This window comes from Liolophura sinensis, chromosome 6 (genome assembly GCF_032854445.1).
Source record: "Liolophura sinensis isolate JHLJ2023 chromosome 6, CUHK_Ljap_v2, whole genome shotgun sequence".
In the NCBI taxonomy this organism is placed as follows: Eukaryota; Metazoa; Mollusca; class Polyplacophora; order Chitonida; family Chitonidae; genus Liolophura; species Liolophura sinensis.
Window position 1 is genome coordinate 47,059,325 of NC_088300.1, and position 26,294 is coordinate 47,085,618.

The following is a 26,294-nucleotide window of genomic DNA, read 5'->3' on the forward strand; positions in this document are numbered from 1 at the left end:
CCAAGACTTCTTAACAAAAAGGTAAACTCAGCAGAGGTGTCCCTGGGTGACCTGATAAACAGGTGCTCCATTCTCCCACCCCATCACCCACTAGGATAACTAGCTCTATGATGTGCTGGTACCATTCAGTCTCATGCTATTATCTATAGATCTATAGATAATACTATTGATGTTTTTCGGATATCCATGCATGAATGGAAGCAGATCTGTATCATTATTCAATGACTACGTGCATAAGGTTTGGATCATTTTCATCACACTTTGAAGAATTTAATATAGAACATGTATTTTATTTAAATTTGAATATATGCGAGAATATTTCCTTTTTACTACTTTGTTCAAGTTTGCCAATAAAAAAAAAATAGCAAAATCAAACTGCATACAGAAGAATGTTGGAATCCATTAGTATATTTCAATAGGATGCGTATCCCTTCCACATTTCTTTCCTTATTTTACATTTTATTTGTTATTGTTATATCATGGAACTGTATGAATTTGTCTGAAACAACTCAACAACAGGAATCAATATTCTACCCCAGGGATGTAAAGCCTCAGGCAAAAATAGTCCTGGGGAAGGTGTGTGTCTTCATTACTGGTTAATATATGCACCGCCAAGGTTTAAATGAACTACTGCTGAACATGACATCTAAACACCGATCTAAGAACTTACTGAATGGCTCTCTCTAATTTTTTCTTCTTAGATATATGGAAAAAGTGAGAAATCAGGATTTGTACCCAGTTTCATCTTCACACAAACAAACATAGTGCAACTGAGATTTGGCTGAACGTTTCAATGAAGGACACACAAATAATCCAGGTCAAATGTAGGTAGAGTTTCCAGATATAGAACAATACCACATACATGTAACACTATGGAATGTTGTTTTTCCTGATTTAATCATTTTCATTACAGGAAAATTTACAAAAAAAAAACAATGGACAAAGGAAGTATCAAAAAAAAAAAAATATATACAAAAAAATAATAACAGACACAATGTTTGAAGATATCCAGGAAGAATGTATGCATATCTTCATACTCTAAATACCTATCCCACATTTTCAGTCATTTTCATACATGTGTGTGATAGTAAATGAAATATGGACATGCACATGTCATTGCACACACTTAAATTTTCAACCTAAAATATAAAAATCTGTGGATCGTCTTGGACAATTTCAGAAAATTGTAAATACTAAAACCCGGATTGTATTACCCCTTGAAACTATGAGAAAAGATTAGCATGTTTGTGGATAAGTGAGAATTCAGGCAGATGTATAGCAGCATAGCAACCTCATTGCATTATCTGACAATGAAAAGGAAGTGTGCATGCACATCTAAAGCTAATTGTCACATTGCCAGGCTGGTTGCTGTATGCAGAGGGACTTGCACACTAAATCGCTAGGTAAATCCAGGTAAACCCACGGCTAACGAGAAAGATCTAGCTGGTATTTGAGTTACAGGTTGTCCTCCTGAATACCAGGTAGCTCATCAGCCAGTCTGACAGAGCAGAGGCTGCTTGAACCTGGAAGCTAGCTGAAGATATCCTTCACAGTTCAGCACACACACAAAAAAAACACACACAAAAAAACAAACATCACCTTAATTGTTAAACTTTATCCCCAGCCAAAATGGTACAATGTAATTTGTAGTATGCCTATAATAATTTTGAGCCTTTTGGCACTGTGCAGTGCAAAGGCTTTCAGATCACATCATGATTTGAAGATCAACTTTAAAGTCCAGCACTGTACCATCTGTGCTAAACTGCAATTCCATGGTATTATGCACGGCAAATACCAGAAGAAAGCAATTTTGTTTATTGTAAATGATCTAAAATTTTGATCACAACTAAGTTGCACATTTACCCTTATTGGGGGAATTGTGTTGCTCTGTGGTTGTAGGATGTCATCCTGAAAAAGTTTCAGCAATGAAAGTAAAATTTTCTGACATTTATTTGCCTCTAAAAACTCACTCATCTAGGAAAACTTTAGAACATATCAAGCTTCTCTCATCCTCAATCACATCCTCTTCCAAGGCATACCCATGTTCAAATGCAGGTCCAGAGCACCATGCTTCTTGGAATCTGTTTGGCCCCACTGGGATTTGAACTTGGATCTTCATATCGCAAGCCCAGCACTGAGCCATCTGAGCAATCATGAGCATGGAAACACTTGGAACATGTTTAGCCACACACCAGTGTATAGAACAGTGCTTTGCTCAGTCCAGTAGATAGATTTGAACTATCAAAAGTTCATCAACCAGCATTTGAGTCAGGAGAGATTTTAATTATAAACAATCTATTCCAATTATACTGCAAACAATGGGTGATCAAGTCTGGATAGGCAAATACGCCCATGATGTCATGATGTTGTCAGCTCCACAAATGCTGAACCACAGGTAATAACTGAGAACCAAAAATCCTTGAAGCCATGCCCATACAAATGCTAAAATGTTGGTAACACTGAAGAAAGTCATGGAAAACAACTGGACATCCACCATTTCAGGCAGATTTCTGGCACATGAGCTGAGTAATACTCAGATGTCAGATGCATCACTGAGAACTGCGACCACTGAGGTCAAAGTTATTTACTGTACAGCAAAACAGCAGTTCCAGTTTCTCAGTTAGACAGAATTTCTCTTTTCAAGAACTACATGTTTTATCATAAAGGCAAGCTCTAGGGAGTCTTAAAGGGAATCTTCAACCACCCAACCCAATACAGTTTCTGAGCTGATGAATATTACACTTACAGCCATATCCTTATCAGATCCATCTTCTGTCTCTGGAGGTAAGAATAGAGGTTCTGGATCTGCAAAAAAGGAAATGAAGATTATTAAATGATATACTAGGTATTCATAAGACACTGTTATGAAATTTATCTGCATGTGATATCAAGTAAAGAATGTCTAGTGAAGGTTGCTAAAGAAAAGAAATCATCTTAAAATATCAGTTGGCTTCAATTAACTCACTGCCTTTGTTCAGCTGGTTGCCAAAATTTCACAAGGTCACCTTGTTATTCAAATATGGATATCCCTGAAAGTGGATTTGTTGTTTATAACATGATTTCCATGATTACACAGTTGATTTGTTGTAAGGATGTAGGTAAACACTGCATATCAAACAAAATGGATGCACTTCCTTGTCCAATTTCTATACGTGCACACAGTGTGGAAAACTTTACTAAAGCATGCTAAAACCACTTTTAAGAATTATGGCTTATGCATGAATTGTAAGAAATTTACCCGAATAATTTTAGGACTTCAAAGTTCCTACCCCACAACAAGTGGACAACCTCACTAATTAAAACTGGCTTCCAACATGGCACAACTTAGCTTGCACTACCTTGATCTGACATGTCAAAAAGCTATAGATGCAAATGTTAAAACTGGGTTTCAAGTACTGGTAATACATATGTGGATACAAACAAAATGTATTGACTTCATGACTTCATGTCTCTTTGCCAAAAGTTGACATTATATTCTTTATACATATTGGCCATAGTCCAACAAAGTCACATTAGGACGGTACATTTCTGGTCTTAGACTGACAAATGTCACCTTATATTAAGCTAATAACAGCTACTCCATTATACATAACACGTGTGAGTGAGTGAAAGAGTGCTTGGGGTTTAACGTCGTACTTTACAATTTTTCTGTCATATGGACGAACATAACACATGTGCGTGGATATGTGTTAACACAGACACAAATACAGCTGTATGTTTTCATTAACAGGGGTGAAATATGGTACAAATGGGCAGGAAAACTGCACTTGAACATGATGATACACATTTACCTGTGAATGTATACATGATAACCATGTATCATTACGTCCACAAAATATTTTAACATTTAAGATTTTGAAAACACCACAAATAACATTTCTTCCCTACATATGTTTTTTTTTTAGGCATGCAGCCATTAAAGGCATATTAGTTCACCTTATGCATGTATTAATTACATACAACAATGTCGTAACAATTCACTGGCTTCTTTCCAGTCTACCCCAGATTAAAATCAATCATCCTACCAATTAATTGATGTCAGGCAGTCACCAACTTGAACTCTTAAGCAGTTAATGGAGCAAGTATACAGCAGCTAAAGAAATGCCTTTATCTACCTTTGACCCTGTTAATAACATTCATGTTTAGCGTTTGTGATCTCAACTATAACCCCACCACTGCAGTGACCTGTAACTGCATGAGGAAAACCTGAGGCAAATTCTTCATGAGGCATAAAGTACCATGTATGCAAATATAGGCGTTACACACATCTCTTGGACTTCTGCATCATTATAAAGATTTCACTTACTTTTAAAACAGCATTTGTGGTTGGACTAAAGCACCACACCTAGCAGGTATCTGACATACACCCTGATGTAAGCCTGTAGTCCAGCCTACATGAAATGGATTTCAGCTTGCAAATCAGTTTTTTTTATACATCAATCTGAGATTAAGATGACTGGTGTTAACATTACATCCAGGAGCCTACAGATTTCTTACTGAAACCCGCCGGCTCTGACACATAACACGCTGAACAGATCTATCTTCAAGGACCAAGTCCACCTGTGCTATGATAGTAGTTTCCTCTAGATTCATAAACAGATAGAGATGTATCAATTTTTTTTTATTCCTGTTTTTTACATCCACAGAGATGCCCTTGAGCCATTGCACAAATCAATTAGCTTACAGCCAGTAAACTGTTTGTACTGATGAGTATAATTCTCCATCTTTACTTGTGAACAGTACACAAGTAAGGGAGACCCCACTGACAAGAATATCAAGACATCTTCCTGATTTCATTAAGTTGTTATCTGATACAAACAAATGCAGGAGAAAAAACATGTTGTGTATGTTGATTTCTGAGTGACCTTAAGTCAAATCTTGTCCCTCATCTTTGATGGCCTGATACTGAGATACAATACATCACGATACAGTCAGTTTAGAAGAGAAGGTATTGGACGTGTCTGTTAGGACCCACTCATCCACACAAATAAGTAAAAGATAAATCATAATATACATGCTAGCAACCCACGGAATTTTCCCCGACATGAAAAGTAAATGAAGTCTATATAGATATATATAGATATATATGTAGACTTTCTGGTAAAATTAATATGCATCAGATGTGCATGTTTACAGAGATACCTAGTAGGATTGTGAAGGAGGGTGGGGATATTTCCTCTTTTTAAAACATAGCATTTTCATCAACAAATCAGTGCTTTGAAAGGTTTCATTGTAGTAAGACTGGTGATATACACACTGATTCAAAGGAACATGAGCCAAAACACCCGTAGTAATAAATACTGTAAATTTATGTTCACCAGTCATCTTAACATGAAATATTTCCAAAAGGACAAAAGTGTATCTGGGTATACATGCCACACTTCACCAGACAGCACCAAAAAGGCATGATGACTTAAAAGCATTCTGGTTGGCTGCTTTATATTCCTAGAGAAAATAACAATGTATGCCTACATTCATAGAAGGCTATTAACACTGAACATTGAAAATTTGTGGACAACTTGACACGTTCAAACAGTAGAGTGTTTCATATAATGGGAGGCTTCACATCGAGAACAGAAAGGCAACATTTGTTCAATCATGCTTGAAGGCACGGCTGTGAACAACTTCAGAGTGGTCGCCCTTCAGCCACATATACTGCTGTCTGGAGTTATCTCCCCTGAAATGCTTCATATTTAGATATTGTTTGTTTGATGTTACCAGCCCTTTATAACAAAGGTGGGTAAGTAGGAGTTCTATTTGTTTTGTTTTGTTTTGTTTTTTTTTTTTTGGGGGGGGGGGGGTGCAGAAGGGAAGAACAATAGAGGAATACTGTTCAAATGATTGATCACAAACTTCCTCAACATTAATCAGAACGGTGTACCAAACTACGTCACCTCATATTTGGCAATTCTCAAAATAAAAATTCATAGATCTTAGATACAATGAAACTAACAAGTAAACATTTGTTAAACATTTTGTATGAGTACTAGGGCGTAAATGAAGTCAACAGTTTGTGCCAGCATTTTCAGGTTCTGTATTGAGGGGGGTGAGCACGTGAAAATATCACAGAAATCCTGTCCAGCTGATATTTTTGATGGAATGAAGCGGAACCTTACAACGAAGTGAAAAAAAATCTATACTGAGAAATCTGTTTCCACTTTCCTAATTTTAATTAAACTGTGCGACATCAGAAATTCTTGCTTCATGTGAAGGATCAAACATTTATTCTGTCCTCAATACATCATTAAACGTACATGCTTGTCTAAAAGTATGAAGAGTGTAAGCACCAAAGTGAGCCACATCAGCTCAGATCACCAGCTTTGACCAAATTTACATTGTCCAAAACATTTACACATGAGGAGGAGGAGGAGAGCCAAAATCATGTTGTGTTACATGAAGATTAAAGGATGGCACATATAAGCTTTGTCCTTGAATGTGATCTTCTCTGCATCAATGACAGTTCAGGAAATTATACCACCATATTCAAAGCTACCTGCTCTCTAGCATGGAGTTTTGAAGAGGAGAAAAGGTATCTACATACCTGAATAATCTTTTTAAAATTTTTGGATCTCCCAAACGATATTTTCCTTGCCGACAGATGAGGCTGATGTGCGGGACTCTGATACGTTTGAAATGAGAGTAACAAATTGTGGATGCCAACATATAAGGGGTTCTGTTGGGGATTCTTTGATAATGTAGGTTTAAAACAAAAATCTTCCGTTTTGATCATGCAGATATCATGATGTAACGTCCCAATTTGTCACTGTGATTATACCAGATCAGGACTGAATTAATTTAATTCAATTCACAAAAAATAAACTACGGGATCTACGTAAATGGGCTACAAATAAAACCTCAGCTATAGCTTGAGGAACTTGTTTTTGGAGGTATAGGCCTGTGTCCATGTTCTGTTAACAGCAAAACTTAACAGCAGGGCTGTTAAGAAAAAAAAAGAACTGTTAAGAAATTTTATATCTCAAAAAAAGCTCCCGTCAGCAGTAAACAGAGTGACATTTCAAAAAAAAACAAAAGATATATGTTATGAAAAAGTAACATATAACATAAAAAAATTTAAAAAATTGGCATCTGTAAAAACACGAAAAAAGAATTTTGGTCAGGCCTTTTTAAACAGCTGGTTGCGTAACATCAAACGTATAATATTTTAATTTTGGCCCTAGCAATATATATTCCTGTTAAACAAATGGATGAAACAGATTATTTCCCTGTCAGACAAAATGCTCTTACCACTGACTAGTAACAGTGTTCAATATTACCGAACACGACAAGGTGTTTACCACTGAAGTAATCCAAGAGTAGCATTCACCTAGTGTCTTCACACATACAACATATGAAAATACATGTAAGTGTACTCATTACAGAGGCACAGGTGTGAATTCTTTAATACAAATGACACGCTTCTTGTTTAGTGATGAGGAAGGGAAGACAAAGGTGAATGTTATTCACTAAATACATTTATGTCACATTTTCTTGACCTTTTCCCACCTTCTTCATGCGGGTTTTGACTCCTATCATTCTAAGTCATGCAAATGATACATGTTTATCTAATGCCTGAGAAATTTACAATACTACCTGTACATGTAATTTCATGTTCAGTACATGGACATTATTTTTCTCTGCTAATGTGATATACATAAACATGCACATGTATAGCGGTATATTCAATCCTCTGACAAACAAAAACATGACAAGTCTTTTCTCTGTACCTGTACAGTTTAGATACATAGGTCATGGCTTAATGGTTTGTTATGGGTACATTATCTGTGGGACCAATGCTGGTCAAAACCAGCCTTAGATATCTAACACCTCTTGGACAGTTTCCAAATTTGTCCTTAATTCACCAATGCATGAGCTCTTTGGAAAAATACACATGTGTATACAGATGATATTGCTTCTCCAATATCGCAGTGATATGGTTGTGCGTCTGCCAATGTGGCATCAAGCCATAATCATTCATTCACTCCTTCTCCAATAAGGAACCTTTGCATATATCACTTTCAAGGTAACACATGTACATACATGCACATGTATGTACAACACCGAACAATTATGATTTGTTATGAACAGATAAATGTATACACACCAGTGAAATACCATGCTTTTTTTGAGCATGTCTACATGTATACATTAAATTTTCGCAGAATTTCACCGCACTTTATAATGGAACCACTATGCAATCATCTGAATTTACAGATCCTATATAAATATGCTTATATAGATGTTTACTTATTGTTAAACCACACATTCTAGAAAGCTATGTGACAATTACTAAATACATTTTTTTTTAATTCTGTAGCACGGAAAATACATATTATACACTATTATACATGTAGTTTCATACACTAGTCATGCAAATACAAATAAATTACACTGGGATGGGGAGTCTGGGGGCTGACATGCCAAACAGTATCTTGGGTAATAAAACCTTTCAATTTTTATCATGAAATATTACTAATATTTATACACTACCCTATTTCTTCTAAAATTTGGGACACCTGGTCAGCTCTAATTCTAGCAGGAATATTGAGTTTCCTTTTTTCTTGCATGGTTAGATCATCTAATAAACAACATACTCATATATTTGCTTTTCCAAAGGCTGGTAAATGAATGTAATATTCTACTTCAACACTTCTAATATTTGGTCAAAATTTTAGAAGAGTTAGGGTACATAATAATTATATAGCTGAGTGAATGAAAAAGATGTACATATGCATGCTTGTCACAAGGTAACTTCGTGTTATATATGCAGGTCTCAAATCTATATTACATCTAAGCATAATTCCAACATTGGTAGAAATTATACATGCAGATGTTGCAAAGTACAAAAAAATGCACCAGGTACACTACAAGATTTGATTAATTTTTAGAAGGTTCAATAATACTATCTGTAACTAAATTTAATACATTATCTTTTGGACTTGATCAGAATTTATTATGCTTATAATACCCTTTTATACAATGTAATATGCACTAATATGTCAAGGAAGTTACATTTGGAAAAAATCATTGTTCATTATAAATATAGAAATGTACCTGAACAACAGGTTTATTTTCACCCATTATCTTTCAATAATTCAAGGCTATAATATGGTGATGGAAGAACTGACACAGAACAATTTTTTTTTCTACATTATCAAAAGCATGAAAAATGCTCCTCTGACTTGTAATGTCTTATTAATATTAATCTTGAAACAATAAAAAAGACTGTGACAAAAATAATATATATAAACTGGTGCACAGGTTAATAATAGAATTTGAATTCTTGTTTACATAACATGCACAAGGCTTTCTGGTGACTGATCAATATATTTCTCAATAGTTGCGCAAATAATCAGTCCTTCAGGTGCAATGAAACAAATAATGTCTGATATGCAGGAGAAATTTTTTACATGCCCACTATGTACATGTATACATGTATGCATTTACTACAAGAGCGTCAGTTTTTACTCATCAGTAACGTCTATCAACTCTGGCATTATTTACAGGTTATATCTATAATATTACATGCCTGTACAGTGATGGCATTCTGATGGATTCTCCAGTAAACATGTAATAAAAAGCTGCCTTCACCAAGCTTCATTACCACCAACATGAATGACGCACATGATATCACAGCCTCATCAGGGAATTAAAAAAAAAAACTGATTCATTTATACGGAAATATAAGCCACTAGCTGTGGCCAATGCGGTGTTTTCTACAGCACGTGTGATATATTATTATATTATTATTAAATATCATAATGTCATTGTCCCATTGAATATGAACAGCAATTTATTCCTAAGCTATTAATCTTCCTCTGGTAGTGCAAGAAAGTGTCCAGATGGCTGCATGAAGGGAATTACAGTACACATAAAACATACCTATATGGGATATAAGCGTGACTATTCATTTGTCTACTTGTTTGCTTGGCTTTACATTCATCTCCCTTTCAACAATATTTTAGTCACACTAAGGCAATGTCAAACAATATTTTGGTTCGACATGACTGTCAGCTTTCAGGATTTCTAGGCCTAACTGGAGTCTCCCTCTAAACACTTGGTCATCGTATGGAAATTTACCTGTACCTTTAAAGGCAACAAAGGTATATCTTCATACATCTGATTGGTGTTTACGCCATTCTCAAGAATGTTTGACTTATATGACGGTGGCCAGCATTAGAGTGGGAGGAAACAGGGCAGAGCTCGGGAGATACCCACAATCATCTGCAGGGCACTTCCCCACTTAAGACCGGAGAGAGGAGGCCATCATGTTAAAGGAGAGCTATGTGTACTGGTATACACACCAGTCCACCAACTTGCACTCAGTCAACTGCTTCACCAGAAACATGGGCAAATTTGTACCTAAGAACTCAGAACTTTGATACGTCCTGCATGTTTACATGTGACAATGCATGTATCAGGAAGACAGGCTAAGAAACAAACCACAGGAAAGCATTTCACTTGATAGTGATGTGATGGAGGACTTATCTGTAAAATCACTCATGCGTACAAAACTACAAGTACGCGTGTTTAACGTGGCAAAAGGTGTGTACTCTATGATACCCAACAGATAACAGTATCTCACCCTGTAGCATTAGAGCCTGAAAGAGCATTCACTTACGGATTCCTATCTGTGTCACTGCCATATAGATTTATCAAAGTGAATATATCATGGTAGAAAAGTAAAGATGTGTGAAAACAAATTTTTACACACACCAAACATAAAAATGTTCAAAAGCAATGAATGTAAATGTAAAACATGACGCAGAAGATTTATAATAAACTTGTGTATGTTTAATACTTGTATATCCGTTCATTTATTATGGGTAGCCTTTGGCATGTTTAAAACCCAGTATGACATCACTGTATTACACAGTTTGGGCACCTCAACAGAACTTTCACATCAATGGATAATCTCTGTGTTCTTAGCTGGTATTAGTTTTCTTAAATAAGTGAAGCATACATGTTACTGATGGCAAAGATAAATTGAACTGAGCTTAGCCATCCGATTACTAATACATAAACCACATGGTATTATCAGCAACTGATGCACCCATGTGCATTGACGTGTTCTGTTGACTGATAATTCTGTTGAAGTGTTAGTTCACTGATAATTGCTACCTCAACTTGTACCTCGATTTGGGATCAAAATTAAAACATGTGCCCCAGACAGGCACAATTTACTGGTGACAGCTACAGCTGCAATAGTGGGTGTCCTGGTAAAGGTGTTTAGGTAAAGTTCATTTCTTGTGCTGGGACAAGTGGTTTTCTTTTAGTATCAAATGAAAGGTATGAGCATTTGAGACAGCCAACTGGAAAATTTAATTCTCCAGCCCTGTCCACATATACTCAATTTAACGATGCCAAGAAATTTACTTGTACCTATTATCTCCATTTGAAATGCACATGAAAATAATTACAATATAGTACTTTTTAGTATCATTTTATAGTACATCTTACATATACACATTTTTTTATGCATATCAGTGAACATACATGCATATTTCTATAATACATATGATACTCTAGACTTACAGGTATGGTAACATTTTCTCCAGGTGAAATAAACTCACTCCAGAAGTAATGAAGTGCACAGATCTGTTGTTTTGCTCTTTATGTTCAAAATATATACCTTTATGTTGACAAATTTGTATACATAACATGTGCATGTAATGGACATCTAGAAACCAAGGAAATCTAGAAGCTCAATTTGCACGATACATTTCTCTGCAGTCCAGGCCTGTATCTTTCTATAGGTGTGTGTTTCAATATATTTTTCACAACATGTCATGTCTGTATCAAGTGTATAAATAAAGTGTCAGTTAATCAACAGGATTTTGGCTTGCAGTCTCTTCACGGGTGACAGGTTTTGCAAGAACAGTGGTGCCTTTAATATGAAACAGGGCAGCCCCAACTGTCGCCTAATGATGAAGACAAACTGAGGAGAACGATCAGGATTAAAACTTTCATCACTACACAGTAGGTTTTTCAGCTGGGGCGGATGGGATTACGTTGTCAACAGAATGAAGACAGATAGAGGCAGGTGACACAGTCTGAGATGTCCCTATACATAACAATTCATCAGCAATACCTTTGTGCTACTCACTCTAAATAGCCACAACAAAAAAGACAAAGAAGGGAGATACAAAAGAAAAGAAGAAAAAAAAAATACCCCCAGCAGAGACGCATTACGCACATAATGGATTATCACGCATAAATTAGAAAATATTTGTCAGAGGACCACTTTTCACATTTTATTCCGATGTTTCTGGTTTTCAATTAGCAATAACAAAAGCATAAATCTTTCCCGCTATTTCTGCCACCATTAAGGAGGCAGGCAAATGTTTACACAGACTACAAAATACAGTTAATGTTTATACATGTATACATTATACACAACAGGTGTAGAAAAGAAAAGCCCAGGAACTTTTTTACCTGAGGCACACAAGATTAATATGGCTATGTACTTCACTGCACTGACATTTAGAACCTCATGACCACTTCTGTGGCCTAATTATTAGAGTCTTCGCCTCAAAGTCAAGAGACCTGGGATTGAACATTAGTCAGGTCATACCAAAGGCTTCATTTATTTGACTGGGGTTTTATACCGTACTCAAGAATATTTTCACTTATCCTGGGGGAACCAAGACTTTAAAAATGGTACTTATTCCTGCTTCACTTGGCACTCAGCACTGAGAAGTTAGAGCTAGGAAATAGGACTGGTAAATTGTCCCAGTGTTAAAATAATGTGATTGGATGAGGTGTCATATCTGGTGTCTCGGGCATGGTACTTTCGTGGCGGCAGTCTGATGACATGATGACCATGCCGCAAGAAAATACAACAATGTACACACAACAAATGACTTCTCTTCGTCATATGACCCCAAAATTGTCAAGCACGACATAAAAAGCAAATCTTACATTTAGAGCATATTTCAACCTGATATACTTTGTTGATCCCGAGGTTACAGTGTATACCTTGGAAGCACACAGATGATGTATTTGGTTTAACTTAAAATTGTCAATCTTGGTACAAGAAAATACAACAATGTACACACAACAAATGACTTCTCTTCGTCATATGACCCCAAAATTGTCAAGCACGACATAAAAAGCAAATCTTACATTTAGAGCATATTTCAACTGATATACTTTGTTGATCCCGAGGTTTACAGTGTATACCTTGGAAGCACACAGATGATGTATTTGGTTTAACTTTAAAATTGTCAATCTTGGTACTTTATGACATGACTCCCAAAGACTGGCCAAGCACTACTCATTCTGGCATAATAGGCATAAGTATATGTATACTGATACGCTGTAACTAGGTAGGACCTTTACACGTATGTGTCTTGTACAATGAGCATGATGCATCAGTGAGGAAGCACTATTATTTTATATGTATATATCTTCATTAAGGCCAGTCTGCTACAAGATGAGACCTCATCAGGATATAACTAACTGGCTATTATTAAAGGTGAATGCAACATATAATTCCAAACAAACCAAAAAATGTACATTGTACTAAAGTTTTCAACAACATTTTACAAGCTTTTACTTGAAACACTTTTTTAGTCATTAAATGATATCAGTTCAGATGATAAAATCCACTAATTTTGTAATTCGGTCTGTATTTAAGCACAGGTTCTCTGAAATTCCAGTTGCTCAAAGTTGTATTGAGTTAGAAATATTTATTTATTTGACTGCTGCTTTGTGTCATACTCAAGAATATTTCACGTATACAACAGAGGCCGGCATTATGATTGGAGGAAACTGGGCATAGCCCAAGAGAAACCCACAACAGTGCACAGGTTGCTGCCAGACCTTTCTATGTGCTATTAGGTTAGACTCACTCTACATGACATGTGCCGGTCCAGTATGAAAAGTACAGATGCATGCTTTGGATTGAAAGTTTACATAAATGCTTAAATGCATTGAAATGGCAATAGGCTCATGCTTAGTATCAGTAGAATTTAGTGCTACACATGGAGAAGAATAAATCTACTTTTCAATTCATAGATGATGGTGTGACTGATATATTTCTTTACAGTATATTGCAGTCATTTCAGTGTTAATTTCACTGCACATGTAAGACGTCCAAAAGTGAGGAGTATTAAAAGGTACACATACATGCACTACAGAGGAATGTGGCAAGATTGTTAACACAAGTGCTAATGAATTCTTCTCTCATTATCTGATTAGTTCAGCACATCTGTGTGATCATTAATTAACACATATATGCACCTGTTTAATAATTATCCTGCAATCAGCTGCATGTGATTGATTGTTCTGTTGCTAATGGTATATACAAATGTACCTTTTAAGAGCTGCATTTCTATTAAACTCAGATGTGTGCATCCAGGTTAATTTACATATATATCCCTAATTAAATGACTGAACATTTTGTCCAAAAAAAGTGTATTTTTATAGGCCAAAAACTTTGTCATGGACAAACTATTAGGTGATTTAGGGCACTTAACTGTATTATTAACCTGATAATGCTTTATACTGATGATACAATAACAAGTTGTTCGTGACGGGCATGGTTGGATTTCTTATGGCTTAAACATTAAACAAAGGAAAAGAGTTCCTGAGATGAAGCCATTACTCCTCCAATCTGCAATGAACCTCAAAACTAATATATTTTCTGTACGATTTTTTGCATGTGTTCAGATTTTAAGTTTATTCACTGGTCTCTCGTCCATTTTGTACAGAAATATGTTCTGTACTGTATCAATTGTTAATCTTGACAGAATTATTTCCTTCAAGCCAACCAACCTATAAGATAACCTTGGGAAAAAAGTGAGGAAAAATATCATGATAAACTCATACTTTTCAGACCAGTCGATCGTGTCAGACATGTCCACATGATACAAGTAGTATGTTAGCTTTTGATAATAATACAGTCCAAAAAAAAGCAAGAAGACTTCTTCTCTAAGGCGTACATGTATATCGTTAAGTGTCACGCATAATGTCACTCATCCTTCCGTCTTTGTGACATCACATGTCTCATCCCACTTCTGACACCGCCGCACTCTTAAGCAGGTCACTGTGTCATGTCATGCCATGCTTCCAAACCGCAGACAATGTTTCTTAATCAAGTTTTGCAGACAATAGATGTGTTGGTTCATTTGTTTGTAGCATAGACTAAAAAACCAGTAACCTTTGTAGACCAGTTATATTTGGCCCAGTCATGAACCTGATTCATGTATACAAGTGTAAATGTGATGAGGGTATTAATGACAGTACAAAGATACCACCTCATCAGCCCACCTATAAGGTCATTAAAGTCTCACCATAATGGCAATAAATAAATACATCTATATCAATAAAGACACTAAACACCCTCCTTTCTGAAAGGGTTATCAAAATGTTGAGTTTAAGTGCTACCACCTACGATTTCATTAATATGGCTAGTCATACCTCAAAGGCTAGATAGATCCAGACAGGTAAGCTGACAACGAGAACAAAAAATACAGTGACAGTTAAACACATCTTTAAGGCGTAGTCCAAAAATGTCTATATCATCAGCATTAAAAGACAGAGTGTCAGTTCAAACCTGTGCAGATTTTGCACATTTACAAGGTATGTATGTCTGTTCACCAACTTTCAACCAGAAAAATCCTCAGGTAAAAGAAATAGAACAATGGTGTAGGTGTAATACTGAAGGGATTGTCATCTAGATCCATCAAATACACCAAAGAAACACCTGTCAATGCACCTATACAGAACTGTAGCAAAAAAACCCCACAAAAATGAGCACACAGCAAATTTAGCTCAGGATAGAAATGACTGGACAATAAAACAAAACTCACTGATCTTTTTAACGCTTTCATTATAATTGTAAGATTAAAATTGGCTAATATAGTAAAATAACTAGAGGATTTGTTCTCTTTACACATGGATGTAACCTACATTGTACCTTACTCATCAATACATATTTTAACCTCAGAAATGGCGTACTTTGTTGTGTCAGAAACCTTTTGCGACAGAACGCTATGCTTAAATGACAGTTGACACTTGTACATGATGTGTACATATACCAGTATATATTCTTGTCTCATCAGGTACTGGCCTGGATTGCCTATATATTTACAGGTAAAAATAAAAATGACCATTAAACCTGTAATTTCCAGTAACATCCTAAGGATTTTCCATTGTAACCATTGTTACTGAAAGTGTTACTTTTGGGGTTTCTACAGTTTCTACAGGTGAGATACATGTTCATGCATGTGTATGCATGAGTAGGTCACTGCACTTAGCAAACCTTAAATGTATTCCAGATACACAAACTAATAATACACCCATATTGTTTAGAAACATACAGGCTGATTCAACTTTCATTAATTGGACTATAAATCAGGTTTCATTAAGCAATAAACAAGACTTAAAAACATATACCTGACAGGCTGGTGCAAGCATTTCAACTTTAACTTTTGGATGAGAAAGCCTCTGGTTTTCCTTTTGTTTTAATATTAAATAAACTTGTCATGCGAGTTAAATTTTTCCCACGTCAAATGTTTCACGTACACATACTTGTATGTAATCTTGTAATAAACCACAAAAATATATTAAAAGATTGTAAATTTTCAAGAATTTGAGCCTATAATTTAATATTAGATATGTACATGTATTACACTTTTATCATGTCTTGAGGCTAAAAAAATGATTTTAATGACTATTTCGGGAAGCTCAATATGACATGTGATTATTTAATATTAGACAAGCTCTACAGGATCATATAAAATGACAAAACATTTATCATTGCTGTAGATCAGTCTCATATAAAATTAAAACCTCTAAATTAAAACGTAACAGAAATTTTAAAATACCACACCAACCAAAAAAAAAAAATGTTGAATATAACAACATGAATTGTGTACATGGGACATGCACATACATTGCACATGTACTTATAATTTACACTGTAAATTAATAAGCTGACAAATGAGGGCTAGTTTGCTCAATGAGCAAGCCATTTGACATGATGGGCTTCACAGAACTTAGTACAGTTAAATCATCATTAAGGACTGATAAAACCTAAGTGGTACACTGTTTTCTCCAAGTGAGTTCCCCTTTGGGCAATCTTACACTAATTATTAAAGCTACACCATACACTACAGAAATTATCCATTGGGTAGATTTATTTCCAATTCGTGTACTAGTGAATTTTACATTTTACACCATTAACCTTATCTCCAACCGCCAAAGTTGCATTAAAGATATGCATGTTAAGAAACATTTCCTCCCACTATATACAGGTATAGTTCACAACATCAGTGTTAAACACAGGCTTAGCCCTGGGAAATACATGAACATGGACAAAGCACTTCCACATCCAGTTATAATGTACATTTACTCACATATTTGTTCAAAATTTGAAGAGGCAATTTCTGTGTTCCGTTGTCTACTGAATCCACCCATTATATGTACATGTATATATGTGTATTAGCCACTTACAATACCAGACCTCTCGTTTCGATGGTTTGATTTTGGAATGTTAATTGCATGGATTTAATCAAATTTTATCACCATTGTTGGTATCCATGCTACATTAACCCAGAAAATAAGCTATCCACAGAAAGTGAGTTATACTCATCAGTGAGCTATCCCCAGAAATTGAGTTAGCCTCATAAGTGAGCAACATGCACACCCACACAGTGCATCATGCTCAGAAAGAAAGATATGTGCGTATTGCATACCCAGAGAGTGATTTATATACTAAGAAAGTGATTTATAATAAGAAAGCGATTTATACAAAGAAAGTGAGTTGTACTAAGAAAGTGTATTGTACTAAGGAAGTGGTGATTTATGAGTTTATACTAAGAAAGTGAGCTGTACTAAGAAAAGAGCTGCACTAAGAATGACTGGTGCTATAAGAAAATGAGTTGTACTAAGAAAGTGAGTTGTGCTGAGGAAGTGAGTTGTACTGAGAAAGTGAATTATACTAAGTGAGTTGTAATAAGAACATGGTCAATATTTATACATCCCACTAAAACCTATACACTTCTATACTGTTACAAGGTGGACTTAACCTACCATCACCTATTTTATTTACATTGTAAATTCAGAAGCTGCATCAAATACTGTTAATAAAAAATAAACTGAATGGACACAGAAACTAGGCTGCATATCATACATGGTACTTGCAGCTTTTATCACTGAATGAAACTGAATGCATGTCAAAACAAAAACCCAGATAAGCCAAAGCAGCCATGAAAATATAAAAAAAAATGATCTTTAAGCTTGACGAGTGACCTATATGGGGATATACATGTAATTCAGGCTTCTAATTCTTTCCTGGAGACTTGCACACATTTGTGTACAAAAACAAAGGCAGAAAAACGCCACACTTGTTTCCGGTTAATCCACATTGTCAGAGAGCACATCTGTGTATACTGCACATATTATTACGATGTTAATAAATATAAATGCTTATATTTTACCTGCAAATGTTGACGAAAAAATGTTCTACTTCTAGCAATAGGCCAAATTGACTAAAATTATCCCTTTTATCATTCAAAAATGCCCTGTTTCCTCCACCCTTTAAACTGATCACCATCTGATACTTACATGTAAAATAACATTCATGGCCATCAACCAATCAATCAATCCATTATAAAATGCATGTGAATGTACATCTGTAATAGTAATTGGCCTACAGTTGAGCAACCAACCATGTACAGTGTATCACAATTAATTTAACATGGACCAATTCGTACTTAATCACTTTCAAATTTTTCCCAATTATTAAGGCACATTCATTGTACATACTGAGAGATCCTAATACTTTAATGCAGCTCTGTAAGTCAGTTGTTCTGTTCATGGTTGATCTTTCAGTTCATTTTTTTTTAACATCCCATCTTCTATAACATCAGCCTCCTACACATATTTGTGAACGTGTACCACTCACTTAATAAGGGGCTGGGTGCAAGATCACATAAAACTCTGTATAAGGCATGTTGCATTTATTGCAAATTTGCACTTCTTTACATGTATACATTTTTCTAACTGTTCCGTTACTTAGTACTGGTAGTTATATAAAGTTCTCCTCCTGCCCTCCTGTGACGACCACACAGGCTCTCAGCAGACACAGATACATCATCAGCTCAGGTAAAGCTAACAGACACAGCCTGACAGCCTGACAGCTACGACAACCCTCAGACTGAGCTACATGCAGCCTGTCTACAGTATTGATACTCCTAAACACACAGCCTCACAGGCACAGCTAAAGCCCTTTTCTTTAATATTTTCTTAACTGTCATTTGACACAAAAGATTAACTGTTACCTTAGGCTTAGGTTTCACCACAGAATTGTACACAAAAAAGCACCATTGCCTTTACCTTTGACTACAAATACAACTAATATATTATTCCCAGCTTTTACATGAGTTACAGACCAGGCCTTAGAACCAATCTTTTCAACTATGAATCAATCAAACAACTTGACATTCAAATTTGATTTGAGCAGTAAGACAGTTTGACTTCAAAGATCTACATTTTGTTCTATATTTGCCTGACTGATGTCTATACAGGTTTGCGGAGCAGAGTTCTTTTTTTTTTTTAGTTTTTTTCTTTTTTGAAAAAGGTTGTGAAAGCTAAGGACTGAAAAACCCATACAGAATTTCAAACCTTATAATCTGACAAGACAACAAGGTCAAAAACAACAAGGTTCAAACTAAACATGGCTGTGAGCTTGTATGTAAATATATTAGAGGCCAGCTACATATACATGTAGGTTAAATTGTATGGGACAGATATAAGAGCAAACGTACATGTAAGTTAACTGTTTATTAATAACTGACATGTAAATCGCATTTACGATTATACACAGTATTTTCTAAATGTATATACGCATTTACAAATCAGTAGTATGAATGACCATAAATTGATGTCTAGTAGGACTGCCCGTTCATTTTAATACCTTACTGAGTTTGTGCCTTCATACATGAAGGCTATAAAGAGAACTCCCATACCAAACATGAAGAGACCTTGGTGCATGTGAACGCACAATGTGAAGCTCCTGGTCACATGCAAATATGTACAAGATTTGTACATGTATACCTGAACTACTATACATGTATGTAATTATGGTACAGACGTGCATGGAGGCATGCCAGCAACATCTAACACATGCACACCTGAGCAAGTTTTATTTGTATTCAAATAATACCACTGCCTCAGATAATATATGCAAATCACATAGTATTACTACCCATGCATTCAGATTATGTATGTAGATGTAAAAATTCAGACAATGCAACCAAGTGAAACTATATGATACATGTATAAATGTATATGGTCACAACTAGGGACTACATATACATTAACATGGGCATACTCTACAATGTATGTACCTGTACCTGCTTGTTCCTGTACACATACAACACACATGTGTGCTTTAATTACAAGTTGATAATCCACACATGACCAATACAACAGGCCACTTATAGTTTCAAACTTAGATCCTTAGAAGTAGGTCAACAGAAAATGAAGTTATGATTTCATATGTTGATCCTTTCATTACTGTAGGTCAACAGGCCAGATATATAATTTCCAACTATGATCTGATGATTAGGTCTAGAGGCCAGATGTATAGTTTAAAACTTCTCTTGATGAGGTCAACTGGACAGTTATAGTTCCAAACTTTGATTTCTGACTGGGTCAACCGGAGTTAAACTATGATCTCTAATTAAGTCAACAGAACAGTTATAGTTTTAAAATTTTGAAATTGTGATTAGGTAAACCCTACAGTTAAAGTTTCAAACTTTGATCTCTGATTCGGTCAACAGAACAGTTATAGTTTCAAACTTTGACCTCTAATTAGGTCAACAGAACAGTTACAGTTTCAAACTTTGATCTCTGATTAGGTCAACAGGATAGTTATAGTTTCAAACTTTGACCGCTGATTAGGTCAACAGGACAGTTATAGTTTCAAACTTTGACCTCTGATTAGGTCAACAGAACAGTTAAAGTTTCAAACTTTGATCTCTGATTCGGTCAACAGAATAGTTATAGTTTCAAACTTTGACCTCTGATTAGGTCAACAGAACAGTTACAGTTTCAAACTTTGATCTCTGATTAGGTCAACAGGATAGTTATAGTTTCAAACTTTGATCTCTGATTCGGTCAACAGAACAGTTATAGTTTCAAACTTTGACCTCTGATTAGGTCAACAGAACAGTTACAGCTTCAAACTCTGATCTCTGATTAGGTCAACAGAATAGTTATAGTTTCAAACTTCTATCTTTTTATCTCTGATCAGATCAACAGGACAGTTATAGTTTCAAACTTTTATATTGTGATTAGGTCAACAGATCATGCAGTTACATGTATAGGATCAACCTTTACAACCTTTACAAGTGAAAGAATATCAATGAACTCTGCTTGTAATTCAAAAAAAACTTTTGGCTTCTTGCTTATTCAAAACAAGAATCCTGCATGTTGTACAAACTGTATGATGCAGATAACATGCTGTGTGCAGTCAGCAAGCCAGGGTTCTAGTTGGTATAGTTACCCAGTGGAAGCAATCACTCTATATATTACCTAAACAGGTATGACTCTATTATACTTGATGCATGTACATCTATGAGCCATCTTGATGCTCAAAATTTCCCTTATTACTTTTAAATGTCATCTTCAAAGAAAACATATTATTTCCTAATGGCACAGACCTAATTTCACAATATTCATACATGTATTTGTCGGTTTTTTTTTTTCAGATAACCACACTTTCCTACTACAGTCTAGTACCTGATACAATAGTTTTAGCTGACATGTATCTTCACAGAGAAAAGCTCCCCACAATTTTTATCCAGTAAAACATGTTTATCCACAAAGCTGATCGCTGTCTTTCTGTAGTAAAAAAAAAGACATAACTCTGTACAATAAAAGGTGATGCTTCTTATAAAAACAGGGTGTCCACTTGAACATCCGTTAGTGGTCATGATCATCATGGGTTAACAATATGACAACCTGTCAACTTTTTGCTTCCTCCACACGAGTTATTGCCACAGGATCAGTCTTTACGACCGGAAAGGTGTGTTAATCACCAATTTCTAGCTCCTTTTTTTTCCCTACTTATTTTGCCTAAATATCTATGCTAAATATCTGATACCACTCGATGTATCATTAACTATTCAACATACACTGAACATGAAGTGCAAACTCATAAAATCAATACAACTGTATACCCATGTACTATTGTACGTTGTACGTGCGTGTCTGTGTATTTGAGATCACGGACATCCGGGCACATCACTCGTACGAGACAGCGGCAAGCAGACGACGTGGTGACAGATAACATGGGAAGGTACATATATATGGGAATGAAGAACATTGGACGATATTCAGAGAAATACGGCTGAGAATAAAGTCCAAAAATACCCTATTTCTTCTTAAATTTGGGACACCTGATCTGCTCATTTTAGCCACTATATATGTAATTCTAGCAGAAATATTGAGTTTCATTTTTCTCACATCGCTAGACTATCTAATGAACAACATACTCATATCTTAACTTTTCCGAACGGTTGGTAAAGAAATGTAATAGTACTTTCAATGCTAGTAATATCTGTCCCAAATTTTAGAAGAACAAGGGTAACAGTTTGTAAGACAAGACAATGTGCACAGCAAGTATAAATTGTGTTTGTATCATCTCGCATTTTATATAGACAGCATTTTCACTGCCATGTGTGAGCAACTAAGCGCCTTAGTGCGAGTAAAACGGCAAATGTCTGGATGTCCGCGATCACAAATTCGCATATCTGATGTACATTTGTTATACATAAAAGCATGTACTGAAATATTACACCAATAACAATATCATAGTTTTGTAATGCAGTACACTTAATAATAGTGTGTGAGGTACCAAACGAATGCATTCCATGAAAGAAATACATGTAGTTCAATCAATTAATATAACTACCCATAATTAAAAATTTCTAGCTGAATGGCCTAGCTTTTGACAATTTGACACTCTACTTGCAGTGTTATTACTCACAAAATTATTCAGCAGGAAATTTGTGAAACATAACCAACTTTCGAATACATGTACATGTAGATAACTGAATTAATGACAACCATGTACATCTAGTTAAATAAGTTACAATAAAAAAGGAAAGTTTCTTTTACCAGGCCTTTCCAAGCTGGAATTGAATCCACAGCCTTGTTAATGGGAACCTACATGTCCATAAATTCAAGGCAAAATGCAGTCAGGTGGTCATCCACACCCATCTTTTCTTGTCACATGTACAAATCTTACTCAAAAATATATTAAAAAAAAAAAAATAAAAATCTTAACTAGCCTCATATTTCCACTTCAAACAAAACTTACCTGTGGAATCCAGGTAGAGGAAGCAGAGATTTCCTTGGGAATCAAATCCAATGGTCTCTGGCGTGATGGACACAGCCTGGAACATTTCCTCCGAGTCCTGTACGTATTCCAGGAGGAGACAGCACTCACGGCATAGTGCCCACAGCTCCTCCTCATGAAGGCACTTGTCTCGTACAGCGAGGATCTCTGACAGAGGCACGGTATCTTCTGGATCCTCCACCATGAGGCAGTCGGACGGGGTTGGTGATGCCATGATCACACCCGTTCTCGATCCTTTTACACTGGTCTTAATATATCAGCTGAAATCAGCAGGGTAAATCCAAGGCCTGAACACTTAGCACCTCTACGCAGATCAACACAGTAAGGGAGACAGATTACCTATGTCGCTCCATCAATCTGTGGTTTGGGTATTTCCATTAATCACTCACCCCAGAATTCAATCAGTAATTGGCCAACAGAGACACATGTAAAACTGAATTAACTGTCAAGGAGGAAGTATCAACTGTAAATTTAAAAACTGCTTTTCACAGGGAAAAGCATAGTATACCATAAAGTATAGCTCCAGCTTAGCTTAGCTCCATGTAATGCTGAAATTCAACTTCTTACAAGCCACACTGTTAAATCACTTGTGTGTTAAAGTTTTACCATTTCACTTGGAACCTGTCTGTCAAACAAATGCATCTACTGGTAGTCTATGTATAAAACTTCGCTCTCATCCACAGGAAAACTCAGTTTAGACTTGAATGCTGTACAGCTTAAATGCCAGTATGCAAGCAGCCTGAAAATTAAGTTTTGTCATCACTAACAACCGAATGTGAAATTTTGATATTTAAAGTCACATCTCTGGAATATTCGCATCCTATGTACCACAGACCAAAGAAAACACAGTTTTGCATTCACCTCCTTAACCGGTTGTCATCTGTCTGTGTCTGATATGTAAAACTTGGAAAATAAGACAATGTACAAGCGATATGCACAATGCACAGAAATGATCACATCCCAAACCAAGTGGTTAATTTGTACAATTAATGAAGTTCGTCAATCTCATCAATCTTGGTGTGTCTCCAAATGCTCCGTAAGCTGTTTGACAACTTATCCATTTGTCTCATTCAAAAGAACGATGTATGTATCTCTGCTACTGATGATGTTGATGTTGTAGCGTCTGTAGTTTCCACATCATCAGTACAGGTATTCTGACTGTCCACACCGTCTTACCTGAGAGCACATATATATTAATGACAGCATGTTCTGACTGTAGACTTGAGCCAGCTCCTTGACAGGTCTGCTTGATCCCCACCACAGGGAGATTTCCAAGCCTCAGACATGTGACGGCAGGGGCCTCACAACAGCCTGTTAATCTTCAACTTGTTCAGAGAGCCTCATTCCTGCAAATGAAAGGAGAATGGCTATATAATCACATGTGGAGTAAATCTCTCTCAGGCGACAACTGATCAAGTACAGCCATTGGACAGACCAAAGAGCAGACTGCTAATGAATGCTAAATAGGAGCAAGTAATAAACGGAGCACGGTGGGGGTGAGGAGGAGTGAAAGAAGGGGTGGGGTGTAGAGGAAGCATGTCTTTAACGATACTGCCACACAGTCATCCAAACATCTATAATATGTACACATATTCTGACTCAGTACCTGTATGAAATATTTATGCATGCTTTATAGATGTTACATTAACGTATGTAAACCAGGTAAAACAGGAAAGAAACTCATCATAGCATAGCCAACATGCGTTAAGCCCTTAAAGCATACACTTCAGAGATAACTTCAAAAAATGCATACATGACACCTTCGCTATTAAGCCAGCTCTGTAAATATCAAAGCGACATGTCATTCTAAAGGAGCTAGCTTAGATGGGGACCCAGTGGCAGGCTTACATTTCTCCCCCCTCCCCTTCCTGACTCCCTGGGGGAGTAATCAGCCTATTTACAGGTTGAGGCATGCCAATCAAGCACATGTCAGTTACAATGACTTTCACAAAGTGAACCTCTTACCTACACAAGCCAACCTGAGGTAACATGTCACTATTATTCCCCTCATAATACCTGTGTGCTAAAACTGCACCCTCTTAATACTGCTGTAAATACACTAGTTTCTCAACCAGATCTAGAACAGTTTTTAATAGCTCATCAACTCACTCACATATACTCATTACATGTATATGGCTCATATATGCGTAAGCCTGTATGCCCACATCATGTTTTTTTCTAAATTATATCTTGTTTCTTTCTTTAAAATTATATGACCTTATTTTTGATATACATTTTTTTTAACTTTTTTTTTACATAAATTTTCTCTGCATGCTCCTAATCTTCAGCGATTTGTATCAAATGTTTGTACTGTCCCCATAACACTTCTGTATATATATATATATATATATTCAATTAACTCATACCATTGTTGAGTGAATAATGTAACAATGGGACAAATGTTCACACTTCCTCAATCTGGGTATCACAGAAGTAAGACCCATTAGCCTATCTTTGCATTGTATTATATTTACATAAATGTATTATACATTAATAAACCTAGTGCCTTAATTTCACAGACCACACACATGCATACAAGTAACACATACATGTACTATACATATACATGATCTGCGAAGCTATGTATTTTGTATTTGTACAAAAGTTTCATACCATATAGTATGACACTTTAATACAAATACAAAAAAAAAAAAAATACCACTAGAAAGATGTGCAAAATTCTAACAAACTAATTAATAAATCTTCATAAAAGTACAAACCAGAAACTGGTGCATGCACACTTTCTAGAATTAATTTGAACAAAGATAATTGGTACATGAATGGTGTATATGGTATTTAAATAAAACTGCCTTCTCTTTTCAACACAGATAGGATGAAAAATAAGACATACATGTGAAGTACACATGAGCAGAAAGTTCTCATCATGAAGTACAAAATATACAATTAACATACCCACACACAT

At 35.8% G+C, this 26,294-nt stretch overlaps 1 protein-coding gene across 3 annotated transcripts in view; it reads right to left on the minus strand.

The window, feature by feature from the left end:
- Positions 1-26,294, minus strand: part of LOC135467898 (kinase non-catalytic C-lobe domain-containing protein 1-like) — a 75,950-nt gene that overhangs the window by 40,343 nt on the left and 9,313 nt on the right. For 2 of the 3 annotated variants that reach the window (XM_064745819.1, XM_064745817.1), the window contains exons 2-3: positions 23,333-24,717; positions 2,747-2,805 (exon numbers count right to left, since the gene is read on the minus strand). In XM_064745819.1, coding sequence (XP_064601889.1) covers positions 2,747-2,805; positions 23,333-23,585 — 312 coding nt within the window. In that variant the 5' untranslated portion in view covers positions 23,586-24,717. The remainder of the gene's footprint in view (positions 1-2,746; positions 2,806-23,332; positions 24,718-26,294) is intronic. The other variant, XM_064745818.1, reaches the window with a different exon arrangement.